This window comes from Miscanthus floridulus, chromosome 14 (genome assembly GCF_019320115.1).
Source record: "Miscanthus floridulus cultivar M001 chromosome 14, ASM1932011v1, whole genome shotgun sequence".
Lineage (NCBI taxonomy): Eukaryota > Viridiplantae > Streptophyta > Magnoliopsida > Poales > Poaceae > Miscanthus > Miscanthus floridulus.
In genome coordinates this window covers 66,721,403-66,734,935 of record NC_089593.1, presented here as the reverse complement: position 1 = coordinate 66,734,935, position 13,533 = coordinate 66,721,403, and the positions used below count along the sequence as shown (strand labels likewise).

Sequence of the window (13,533 nt, the reverse complement as noted above, 5' to 3'; positions counted from 1 at the left end):
GTGTGGCCTATGTAATGTAAATGTTTCTAAGCAAATGTTACCCTTGGCTTATGCTTTTGTGCCTGGTTCAGATCTCCCATCTGGTACAGTGCTTTTTAGATCTTCACGTGTTGTTTCAGGGACGTCTCAAAAAAAATGTTGTTTCAGGGAGGGGGCAGTTTCTATGTTAAGGCCTTGTTTAGATCACCTTCAAATTTCAAGTTTTTTCACTCTCTTCGTCACATCAATTTTTAGCCGCTTGCATGGAGCATTAAATATAGGTAAAAAAAATAATTAATTGCACAGTTTAGTTGGAAATCACGAGATGAATCTTTTGAGCTTAGTTGGTCCACGGTAGGACAATATTTACCAAATAAGACGAAAGTGCTACTATTCATCGGGTTTGAAATTTTTTGCAATCTAAATATGGCCTTAGGCCTTGTTTAGATCACCTCTAAGGCCTCGTTTAGATTGCGAAAAAATTTCAACCCGATAAATAGTAGCATTTTCGTCTTATTTGACAAATATTATCTAATTGTGGACCAACTAGGCTCAAAAGATTCATCTGGTGATTTCGAACTAAACTGTGTAATTAGTTATTTTTTTTACCTACATTTAATACTCCATGCAAGTGGCTAAAAATTGATGTGATGGAGAGAGAGTGAAAAAACTTGGAATTTAGGCCTTGTTTAGATGCCATCCAAATTCCAAGTTTTTTCACTCTCTCTCCATCACATCAATTTTTAGCCGCTTGCATGGAGTATTAAATGTAGGTAAAAAAATAACTAATTGCACAGTTTAGTTGGAAATTACGAGATGAATCTTTTAAACTTAGTTGGTCCACGATTGGACAATATTTACCCAATAAGACAAAAATGCTATTATCCATCAGTTTGAAATTTTTTACAATCTAAACATGACCTAAGTGGAAGCTTGTATAGTAGCACTTGCAGAGTTGCAGTGATACGCCTCCCATGCATTGTTGTGGGCTTGTGGCCTCTGTTTCCTTCATATGATGAATTGTGATGTGATGTGTACAGCTGTTGAAGTTCTGAAACAGTGACATGGTATGTGCTGGCACTGTGAAGTTGCTGCTAAGGTAGTGGGTCTCGGCCCTTGTTTAGTTCCAGAAAGTTGGAATTTTGGACTACTGTAGCACCTTCGTTTTTATTTGGCAATTAGTGTTTAAACATAGACTAATTAGGTTCAAAACGTTCGTCTCGCAATTTCCCACCAAACTGTGTAATTAGTTTTTGTTTTCGTCTACATTTAATGCTCCATGCACGGGCCGCAAACATTCGATGTGACAAGTACTGTAGCACTTTTTGAAAATTTAGGGTGGAACTAAACAGGGGCTCAGCTCAGATTTTGGAAGTTGGAGCCTGATCTCTTCAGTAATGATGTGTGATAAATAAGCCAAATATAAGACTCCGATCATGCAATTATCTGAAATCATACTGATTTTGCTTGATTCTTGTTTGAGACAATCAGATTGTGACGACCTAGTTCTTGGAATAATTGTGTGCTGCATGCTAGCAGCTAAAACAGATGTTTTTCCCCTATATGAATTAGGGCCTGTTTAGATTCTAAAAATTTTCACCCTAAAATGTCACATCGAATCTTGCGGCACATATATGGAGTACTAAATGTAGACGAAAAACAAAACTAATTGCACAGTTGGGTGAGAAATTGCGAGACGAAACTTTCAAACCTAATTAGTTCATAATTAGACACTAATTACCAAATACAAACGAAAATGCTACAGTAGCCCAAACCAAAACTTTTTGCCAACTAAACGCGCCGTTAGCCAAGAAAACAAGTTTTCGTTCACTGCTCGCCTCACTCCCAAGTGCCAACTTTACCTTTCCCCAAGATGAGGCGAACAACATTCTAGTGTTCACCGCCCAAACAATAAAAAGAAAGGATCCTAGTGCATCAGCTACCCTGACCCCAGTTGGCAGTGACCAAGGTCCATGAACAACTGTTCTACCAGCCTCTAGCCAGGCATATGTCCAATCTCACAGTAAAAGCTAGTAAGGCCTTGTTTAAATTATCTTCAAATTTCAAGTTTTTTCACTCTTTCTCCATCACATCAATATTTGGACACATGCATGGAGCATTAAATATAGGTAAAAAAATAACTAATTGCACAGTTTGGTTATAAATCACGAGACGAATCTTTTGAGCCTAGTTAGTCCATGATCGGACAAAGTTTGTCAAATACAAACGAAACATATTACAGTATCTAGATTACAAAAAAAAAAAAAAAATTTACAATCTAAACAAGGCCTAACAACTCCACCGCTCAAAAACTAGTAACAGCTCCTCTCACCTCCATAGAAACACTCCCTCGTTAACATCAAGGTGAACGGAGCCACTATGCAGCTTACCAGAGATTGCAGGATGAACAAGGTAAGAACTCTCGCCATACTTCCTTCTATGATTTCCAACAGATATTTAGCCAGACAAACTTTGGAAGATGTATGCTGTGACAATGTTGTGTGGTTGCATGGCAGATGGCCCCCCATCTGAGGTGTAAGAGCTGCAGGAAATGGCAAGATCACTGCTACCAGGAGCACATGGCGAGGGAGAGGGTGAGTTTCTTCAAGCTCATGACCGGAGATTTTGCGCAGGGCATTGTAAGTATCCACTATCCTGCCAAATTCTTCATGGTTTCGTCATTTAGCTATGAAAGATTGTGGTTGTGTTGAGAGCTTGTGTGCTGGTTTGTTACTGGATAAGTGTTACAGAGAGGGAAAGTAGGCAATAGAAAGGACATACTACCTCTGTCCCAGAAAACGACTTGATGTTCTTGGATTGCCCAAGTCAAACTATCCTAAGTTTGACTATTTGAGAAATATGCACTTATGAGATGAAATAGGTATACTACGAAAATATATTCTATGACAAACCTAATGGTATGAATTTGGTATTATAAATACTGATACTTTTATAGTAAATTTGGTTAAACATACGAGTTATTACTCCCAAGGATATATGAGCCTTCTTATATAAGAAAAAAGGGGGATACATTTGTTTATATGACAGTTATCAATAGTTTGCATTTGTCACTGATTTTTTTTTTACTGAGATCATTTAAGCTACTGATTGCACGTGCAGTTCTTTATATCAGAGACACATAATCAAATCATCTGCACCATTATCCTCTAAAGGTAACAGTATGACATGTCTCCTGTTTTTATCTTATTAGAGCATACCAGAGAAGTTTGTGAGCAATTTAAATGGGCAGATCACCGAAGTGTTCAACCTGAAAGCACCCAGTGGCGAAACATGGCTTGTCGACGTCACAAAGAATGCGGATGAGCTGCTCTTAACGTCAGGATGGAATGATTTTGCCAGAGCACATGAGCTGCAAGAGAATGACCTTGTGATCTTCACATACAGTGGCAACTACTCCTTTGATGTCCTGATCTTGGACTCAAGTGGCTGCGAGAAGGTGTCTTGTTTCTTCACCACTAAGAAGGGTCCTTGCATGCACAAGCATTTCGATGGCAGAGTGTATCAACAAGCTGAACACCGCATGCTTAGTGATTCTGATGACTTAGGAATGCCGTTGCGCCTCGTTGCGTCCCCACACAGGACCTCGACTTCAAAGAAGGGTGGCAAGACTAAACCAAGTAAGTAGAGTACAAATTTGCTTCAGTTGTTAAATTCGTATACATATCTCATGTACAAATTACAATCAGTAATGTGTTTTGCTCGCCCATGCTCAAATGCAAGTTTATCAAGTTTATATAAATAACGCACACTTTTGACAGGGAAAGAGCCTGAATCTCCGATCAATAGCAATTACCATATCAAGCAAGAGGCGATGAGCGATGAAGAGCAGAGCGACGAAGACAGGCTTGCCGATTCCAGCTACTACTATTACTCAAAGTCTGCCAACATCCTAACTGGTGGTGAACGGGATCAAATATTCAGTTTGGCTTCAATTCAACCAGGCAATCCAGCATTTGTGGCTGTCCTGCTGAAGTCCCATGTTGGGTACAAGAACAACATGCTGGTCAGTTCACATATTTCTGTGTACCTTCTTCTCTGCTGATCTGAAGCTCCATACAAATTTCCGTGTAGTGTGGCCATTTGATTTGATAGGAAATAGAATAGTTTCCTTGGTCACTCATCTTATGACTGCCTACCCAAATATTACAAATAAGTGAAACTAATTTTGTCGTAAACCCTAATTTTTTACTTCCATTTACCAATCTGTAGTAGTAATTAGTAGCATTAATTGTGTGTGACAGTATGAGTAGTGTTTCCAATATTTGTTTCAGTGTTAACTATGCACTGTGCAGCAAGGGCTGACCTAGTTGTGCTTGGTGATTGCAATGCAGACCATCAACCATGGATTTGCAGCAGAGCACCTTGAGGGGAGATCCCATGAGATCCTGCTCCTCAGGCCAAACAGGAAAGAGAAGTGGTACGTCAAGTACTACCACGCCAGCCACACCAGAGGCTTCAACTGCTGCCGCTGGGTCAAGTTCGTCCGAGACAACAGGTTGCACAAGGACCACATCTGCGTCTTTGAGCTGATGAAACGCGCCAAGAGAACGACGATGGTTGTCCATGTCCTCAGGAAGGTTGATGGGAGGCTTATGCTGGTGGCCTAAGTTCATGTGTCTAGTTTGCTATGTATCATGTGATGCACAAGTGTTGTGCAGTTGCTATGTACCATGAAGCAAGTGTTGTGCTATATGTATCATGTATGTACACGTATGTGCCACTCACTGGAAAACCTGAACTCCAAGTAAGCACTGCTACCCTGCTATGAAGCTATATATATGGCTATGGCTACTAGAAATGTGAGATGTGTGGATGTTTCTAAGCAAATGGTGCCATAATTCGTCACTCATGCACAAAAATACTATATAGACATAAGAGACCATTACAGAGGCAGTAATCCATATGACGATATGAGACGGTAGGTGCATCTCTAACATTCAGGAGAAGTACAACACAGATTAAGGATTTGTGTCGTCACCAATGATTTCAAAAATGACAATGAAAATTAAGTTAACACCTCATGCAAGTCACCAAGGTAACACTATCATTTAACTCAGGTCAACTGAAATTTGACACCAAAGAATCTTTGCAGATGGTAGTATAATATCACTTACCAAAAAGGGGAAGATAAATCCATGTGCACAAACCATGCCATGTATTATTTCAGTCTATTCTAAGATCCTAACGAGGAAACTGGCTATTGCTGGGTGAATTCTTCTAACTTTGCAGTGGAAGAAATGCCATAATAGCTTTTCCCAAAAGACACATCTTTATCCTTTCCAAAGGATGGGATCAACGCAACAACTTCAAGTACCTGCAAAATAGCAACAGTATATGGTAAGCAAAGGCTTGGGAAATTTAAAGCTCACTGCAATATGAGACATCAAGAACAATGATCGGACAAATCTGGGAAAAAAACTTCCTGCCACAAATATTAAAAAAAAAGAAACATCAAGGGGAGCCTTGATCAGGGCACACAGCAAAGATAAGAAATGAAGATAACATGCTTGGTGGCCCCACATTTGACCAATCACAAAAAAGTACCGCACTGTCAAAATCAAATACTAATACTAACCCCAAATACACAGCAAATTAGAAAATGAACTTGTTATCCCCACATTTAACCAATCATGAAAAAGTACTACAATGACAAAATCAATACTAACCCCAAATAGACGGCAAGTTAGAAAATGAATCCAAGATAAGTTGAAACTATGAGAACTGAAACTCTGTAAGTAGTAAGTGTTATGTGACAGTCATAGAAAACATTTGGATTGGTAGTGCCAACTGCCAAGTGATCAAAAGTGTAAACAATGAACCACAGAAATTCTGAATACACTCATTATTCTTACTGATTGGGAAGTATGGAAACATAGGAACAATTGCATTTTTTTATGGAGCTGTCGCTAGTGTAGTTTGGTGGGGTGAGATCAGTGGAGTAGGAAGGCGCCCTGTGGCAAGCTGCAGGCTCTGGAAGCTGCTGCCTGGATACAAAAACTTGATGCATGGTGCAGTGCATCTGTTTTTTTTTTTCTACCATGTAATGTTTGAACTGATTCCTATGGGCTGGTGTTTTGTATTCCTTTTCTTGTACTATAATGAAATGAATCTTGTACTATAATGATATGAAGAAAATAGAGGGGGTAGGAAAGACCATTCTCTAGCTGGAAAAATGATTTTTTCAAACAAAAAGTAATTGATATCAAATCAAACAGATAATAAGAATCATAGATCATGTCAATTATATGGGGTTGATACTGCAGGAATATTTTCTAACATTAAAACCAGCTAAATGTTTCACAATGAATTACTAATAGGTCCAGTTCTGCTGAATTTCGGTTTAGGATGAATGAGAAAAAAATCAGTATTACCAAAGGAGTACATGCTTCAAACCAGCACCTTTGGCAGGCTCTACAATGGCCTCTCTTGCATCACCCATCTTTTCCGTTTCCTAACAAATCCCAACCGTACCCACAATCAACTAAAGTTTCAATATTGTGCAAAAATGTTTCTCTAGGTAGTGTATTTGAACAGTTGTACAATGTAGCCAATTTAGTTAAAGAAAATATAGCATTAAAAAAACTGACTATAGGTAAATGTACATCATTATACGATTTTCATGCTTCAAAAATGCTACGGCTGACAGCGAAGGCCAGACACTGCATATTTACAAGTTTACTTTCTTGTTCCGAAACAACTCCAAACTCACAACTAATCAATTATACTTGTGTAATTCAATATTCAAGGGGAAATGGGGAAAGAATGTGAAAAGGGGACCTACATCATTCTAGGACGGAAGGTCCCCATCAAGTTGTGCAGCCTCCAGCATCAACCATCTTTTCCACTCCCTATAAAATCCCAATTTTAAGCTCCACTCAACTTTGTTAAGAGTAGAAAATAAAGCGTACATCACATATAGCCCCTAGCGCTCCCCTCAACTTTGTTAAGAGTAGAAAATAAAGCGTGCATCACATATAGCCCCTAGCGCACCCTGCATTGCTTGAAATTGCACCTTTTTACAGCAGTAGGTAAGAGTTTGTACTAGGTACTGGTTTCATGATATACTAATACCTATTAATGAACAATAGAACTAGGCTCACTCGAAACTACAACCGCATTCCATTTACAAGCCTCACTTGTTTGAACCATGAAACGAGTGAATGGCAAAATGCATCTACGACATACATCCATTCAGTGTCCCAAGTGAACTTCGCAGGCGACACACATTCGCAACAACGATCACAAATCAGAATTATATTATATATAAAAAAACATTGGATGGCATCAGATGTAGCAGCACGACTTTAGATGGCACAAGAGCGGGGAAGTAACGTACCCTGGGAGAGCTCGCAGCACGCCCGCGCGCTGGCACCGGGGTGCGCCGTGAGACGCGCCATCACCGCGGCCACCGTCACCGGGGACCCCATCATCGCCGCCAGAGGCCTGCAAAAACCACACCCCGATCCCATCTACCGTGTCAGATCACCACCGTCCCTCATGGCTCCACAGGGAAGTAGGCACGTTGGATTGGATCGCTTACCGCGCGGAGGGGAGCGGGGAGGAGGAGGTGGCGAAGGCGGACGGGACGCGGCGGCGCGGGGCCGCGAACGGTCGCGGGGCGTGGAGGCGTGCGGCCGCGGGCACCGCGGCCGGGCGGCGGACGGCGGCGAGGACGGCCCGGGTGGCGGGGCCGCGCCACGCCATGGCTGGCTAGGGTTTCGTCGACGGAGGGGAAATGGGAGGAGGAGGAGGAGGAGATGGCGGCGGCGGCGGCGGGCAGGGTATAGGGTTTTTATTCAGCAGCTCTGCCTTGTTGAAGAGGAAGAGGAGAGAGGAGTCGTGGGCCGGATTCTGCGCCACTTGGGCCCGTCAGTGGTTAGAAATGGGCTTTTGCTAAAGAGACGAGCGGCGGTTTCGCCTTTCGCAACAAACTCCCTCTGAAGCTCAACGATATCGGTTCCTGCACTTCAGGATTTAGGAAACACAATAATCAAGATAGACACGAATTCTATCTTGATTGATTATCATCACAATCACAAATATAAATTTATATAAATTCACGTATAGGTACGTCATCAAACCATTTTTAACTTCAGCCATCGTTGTCCAAAAAAATTACTCCTTCAGTTCCAAATTATAAGTCGCTTTGATTTTTTACATATGATTTATTATGTATCTAGACATATATTATATTTATATCTAGATACATAGTAAAACAGATATACCAAAAATTTTAAGTGACATATAATTTGGAACGAATGGCGTATATAGATTGGCATTACCGTCGTTACGAAAAGTACTTTTGTAACATAGTATAGCTCTTTTCATGAAGAATAAAATGCATATTTCTTATAAATATTTTTTGAAAAATGAACTCGCACAAGGACACTCATATTTATGGTCATAAAAAGTACATGCTATAGTATAGTAGTTATTACTTCGATAATCCTAATTTGTCTCATTGTTTGCGCCAAATGGGGGAATAATAGGCTTGGATTACCCCAGTCCCCATGCCATGATCCATAACTTGTTTTGCGAGACCTAGTTTAGTCATAGACGCTCATATACACGAGCGCACACTTAAATCTATGAACGTACGCACGTACACCCTACTTCTATGAGCACCTTCGTAGAACTGAACTAGATCGGCAAATTTTGAGATTAACAATGGCCTAGCCTATTGTCCTTCCTGCTGGGAAATAAAACTCCTCACAATTTTAGTATGGTTCCAAAATCCAAATGGGAGGATTTTTTTTCTGATTCGTCCTTGAATTTTATATAGGTCTTACAGGTTATAGTTGGAGTAGTTCAACGAATATACTTATGTATCAAGTAAAATGCTTTGACTAGTAACGCACCAGCTAAACATCCCGATATGCATGTCTCATTACTACAAGCAAAATAATCCGAAGTAGTGCTGTAGAGAGAGAGAGAGAGAGAGAGAGAGAGAGAGAGAGAGAGAGAAGGCTCCAATTGTGCAGCTGTGATGCAATCCACGTCCATCCACAACATCAAAAGTGACAATTCATCACCACCAACAAGGCTCCAAGAGTATGCTTCCAATCAAGATGGAGCATCCTGTCTGGTGACATTGCATGCTCCCAAGGATTTATATGTTTAGCTTCGCTTTTGTTCATTCATTCACTACTAGTGATCTTGTTCCATTTGCAACCCTATGGTGAAGCCCTCCATTATATTCTCTATCTCTGTGAGTCAATTTCCACTTGTTGCAGCATGTCCCACCTGGGGGTTGGCACATCCCTTTCTTCTTTTATTCCTTGTATATATGCAAGAGACCAAAAGCCCCAGCTAGCTAGCTAAGATAGAGTGCCCTTTTCAATCAAACCAAGCATTATTTATTCACCAAATGCATAGTGCATCTCAAAACTTATCCCCTAGCTAGCTACTGCGTCCATGCTCAACTCCTAATTGTTAGATTTGTTTGTTTCTTCCTCCCAAATGTTACAGAAGCAACAAGAAACTAGAGCATTGCATTGCGCTTAGGTTGTTTAATAGTACTTGTTCTTCCTCCCTCCCATCCTAAATATAAATTAATCGTTTTCCCCTAAACGCACTTAATTAATAAGTCCATTTACAGCTTCAATGCACCCTTTTCTTTAGTTTTTCATGTCATTCCACCCCCATATAAATTTACCTTAATCAATGCAATGTACTTTTTTTTGAATTTGTAGTATAAATGCATACCCTCACGTAAATGTACACACACATTCTACCTCTATGATGAGCACTTTTGAAAGACTGAGATGGCAAATTTCGAAATTAACGAAGTCACCACTAGCACCTCATTTATTGATAGGCACATCGCCTAGCACTGAAAGAATAATGGATCTAGGAAAATACGAGCACCCGCATTAAGTCGAAGACTTAAACCCAGGTGCTTCAGGTTTCACCATAAGAAATCTAACCAGGTAAGCTAAGCTCACTTCACACTCAATGCAGTATACTCCCTCTGTCCCAAAATAATTGATATTTTTACCCCTTTATTACGTCTTGTTTTTACTCTAATATTGGGAGTTACTCTGCATATTGCTTGACATAAAACCAACAGTGAATTTGTTTCTGTCTTTTGTTGAATCTTTTTCATGGCTCAATAGAAAATTTGATAAGCCAATGATTTTTTCATGTTTCATAATACCATTTCTAGATAGTCGAATTTGGCCACATCCTTTGATAGTTTAGTGGTTAAAGAATGGTTTTAAAGTTACATATGGCCAAAAACGATCTCCAACAATAGTTGGAATGGTAAAAAAGTAAACATCTCTCCAACTAATATCATGGCCCATCTTTTAAAATTCTACCAACTACTACGCCTTACCATATTTAGAAATTACAAATGATGCATAGCAATGACATTTATTTAATTTATGTTTAGAAAAGATAACTACAAATAAACAACTTGCAAGTGGGAACATTTTATTTTCCCAAGAGAACGTGTCAATGGCCTATTCGGGAGACCATTCCACATGTCCTAGAGCTCAATTAGCTTAGATGCCTAGCAATTGGTGTTGGCATATGCAAGGTTCTATATAATAAAAAAATACAAGTCCCTCCATTTCAATCATGTGGAATATTCCTCTCTACGACTCTACATCACCGCATGCTCCTGTCCCACACAAAATGCAATCCCAGTTAGCGAGCTAAAATATAGTCCAAATGGCATCACTGTCGTCCTTGGAGAAGAATGAGAGAAATCTAGAAATATATTATGGATGTATAATGATTCTTTTGAAAGGTAGCTATCTCCGTGTCTACTTCCTTCTAGACACTTAGTCATGGACAGATATATATATATATATATATATATATATATATATATATATATATATATATATATATATATATATATATTCACCTTAATTATAACTTATATATAATTCAATTAGATTGGGTGGCCAAATTAAATTAAAGGAAGCTAATAAGATCGACAAAAAAACCTGAAGAAACAGTAAAAAACATTTTGCACCTCGCCATAAACATTCAGCTGAGCTGCTGCTGAAGGGAGGTAGCTAGCCAGAGAAGAATGAGTGAGAGAGAGTTTTTTTTTACAACAGAGAGAGAGAAAGTTGTGCCGTTTCAGAGAGATCTAGATAGACGTCTGAATAAGAAAGGAGCAAACATTTTGCCATCATGACATGTAGGAAGATTATATATTAGTACTGTATGTCCCAAAAAAGTTGAACTCCCAAGCTCGTTCGCAGGCTACACACATATACTCTATCATATCGTTTAGGAGTGTCAAGTTTATTTATCCATCAATAAGCTTGTCTTTTTTTCATTCTAGATAGGAATTATTAGATCGAATCATACTGCAGATTTCTTTTTTTTTATGGAACAGTAGGGGTCAAAGACCCCTACTGGAGATTTATTAAACAACAGTAAACTGTTTTACAAACAAGGCTCAAGAAATCATACTACAGCTTATTAGCACCGGGAAATGTTGGTTCCATCTGCCTGTCATTTCAGCATTTTCTTCTTGGCACACATTTATAGGGCTACAACACATGCAGTTGGGAAATATGCAGTTGCCAAAAAATGCGCTTCAGTGCGCTGATACTTAGCAGTAATACTAAGTGCAAGTTATGGTAGTAAGAGTTGTGATTAAGTTGAGGTCATCACCGATGGCTGAGCGCAAGCAGTTGCATGCGATTCCAAAGACATATGCATTGTCAGGTAGTAGTTATCCATGCATGCCATGGAGGCATGGACAGACACAGACCTGGCGTCTCTCCAATCTCTCTCCACGCATGATAGATAGATCGATGTTCCTTCTCGTTGTTGTTCTGCTCGTCGTCATGGCATGTTCGTTGTTGGGCCTTGTTTAGATTGCCTCAAAATTCTAAGTTTTTTTATTTTCTCTTCATCACATCAATTTTTGGACGTATGCATGGAGCATTAAATGTAGGTAAAAAAATAACTAATTACATAGTTTTGTTGTAAATCACGAGACGAATCTTTTAAGCCTAGTTAGTCCATGATCGAACAAAATTTATCAAATACAAACAAAACACGCTACAGTATCTATATTGAAGGATTGGATTGGATCTTCGTTCTCGATTCCTGCACCCCTTTTGCAGCTCAATAATTTTACCTCTCACGTCAAACCCCACTTCCCTAGCTACCTACAGTACTGCCGTAATAAATTGGCACGACCCAATGCAAGTCCCATCTCTGATCTATCTCTGATCGAGCTAGCAGCTAGCATGCAGTTGTGAACCCTCGCATGCTGCATGCAGCTCATCAATTCCACTGTACATATGCTAGGGCCTTGTTCTGATGGTAAGTTTTTTCACTATCTCTTCATCACATCAAATCTTTGGACACATGTATAGAGTATTAAATATAGATAAAAAAAAATAACTAATTACACAATTTGATTGTAAATTACGAGACGAATCTTTTGAGCCTAGTTAGGCCATGATTGGACAATAATTATCAAATACAAACGAAAGTACTACCATGCTAAATACTGATTTCTAACCTCAATCTAAACGTACTGTCTGTCTATCGGAGCAGAGCACACTGCTGCGGATACTGCTCGATCTCTCCATTGCTGCAAGTCTGGCAGCTTGATCAGCGTAAAATTGAATGCATGCACATTTAGCTGCTGTGCCACAGCTTGATTAGGGCACAAATTAATGCTGCAGCTATATATGCATGCATGCTTGCAGATGTGCTACACAGCTTGATTAGGGCACAAATTAATTCTGGTAGCATTTCATCACTTCACTTGCATTGGCTTGTTTCCCTTTGATTTCTCGTTTTTGCTCGTACGTATGCCAACCTTTTGGTCGACCACAATCACCTGATTGTAACACTCATGTCTCAAGTGTGTTACTTACTTGCAGCATAATGCAGCACTTTCCTTTGGTGCCTTTACAAGTTAGCTTATCAGCTATCTGCTGGCAAGATACCTGAACCCAATCCACATCTCGACAGCGAGCCCAGAAGTTTTAATTACTGCACAAGAAAGAGAGAATCTCGACGAGGACAATTCTAATAAGGGTCTGTTTGGTACAGCTCTGGTCGGCTTCAACTACACGTAAAAAGACACGTACCGACACTGATTGGCACTATAGCATGGACAAATTTTCCTCTCTGTAGCCTACAATCAACCAATGAGGAGGAGGATCAAAGCTATAGCGAAAACTATGTTCTAAGGATTTCACCACCTCCTGGAATCCCCACTAAACAAGGCTTAATACTACATACATAACTTTCTTTGAGGGAATATTTATGCCAAAAACTTAGGTCCCGTTGGGATACCCATAGATTTTAAGAATCCAGATAAAAAAAATCTCATAATCCTTGAGAATCTCTTCTAAACAGCATAGAATTTTAGAGGATTCTTACCCACAGACATGAGCATGTTCGCTTGCTCGTAAACGATCGTAAATTTCCAGCCGGGAACCGTGTTTTTCTCTCACACAAAACCAGCCAGCAGTAAATAATCCACGATACGATACGGTCTCCCGAACAGGCTGATGTAATTCGAGAAACCTTAGAGATTATTTT

At 39.8% G+C, this 13,533-nt stretch overlaps 2 protein-coding genes across 4 annotated transcripts; one reads left to right on the top strand and one right to left on the bottom strand.

Annotated features, from left to right (window-relative positions):
- The first annotated feature begins 2,358 nt into the window (after window positions 1-2,358).
- LOC136502715 (B3 domain-containing protein Os12g0592300-like) lies at window positions 2,359-4,607 on the top strand. Its single transcript, XM_066497957.1, has 5 exons — window positions 2,359-2,391; window positions 2,496-2,618; window positions 3,191-3,617; window positions 3,759-4,003; window positions 4,332-4,607. Exons 1-5 carry the CDS (start codon window positions 2,359-2,361, stop codon window positions 4,605-4,607), a joined length of 1,104 nt encoding a protein of 367 aa, XP_066354054.1.
- Window positions 4,608-5,025: 418 nt separating this feature from the next.
- On the bottom strand, window positions 5,026-7,813 carry LOC136505803 (uncharacterized). Of its 3 annotated transcripts, none has more exons than XR_010771322.1 (4): window positions 7,541-7,813; window positions 7,337-7,443; window positions 6,372-6,451; window positions 5,026-5,314 (listed from the first exon to the last, which is right to left on the bottom strand). XR_010771322.1 is itself a non-coding variant. In XM_066500950.1 (4 exons), the coding sequence occupies exons 1-3, from the start codon at window positions 7,702-7,704 to the stop codon at window positions 6,829-6,831; spliced, it is 291 nt and encodes a 96-aa protein (XP_066357047.1). In that variant the 5' UTR covers window positions 7,705-7,811; the 3' UTR covers window positions 5,026-5,314; window positions 6,782-6,828. The 3 variants fall into 3 exon arrangements, 2 of the variants coding, with proteins under 2 accessions (XP_066357047.1, XP_066357048.1); XM_066500950.1 differs by lacking the exon at window positions 6,372-6,451 and adding an exon at window positions 6,782-6,848 and having other exon boundaries at window positions 7,541-7,811; XM_066500951.1 differs by lacking the exon at window positions 6,372-6,451 and having other exon boundaries at window positions 7,541-7,810.
- Between the last annotated feature and the right edge of the window lie 5,720 nt (window positions 7,814-13,533).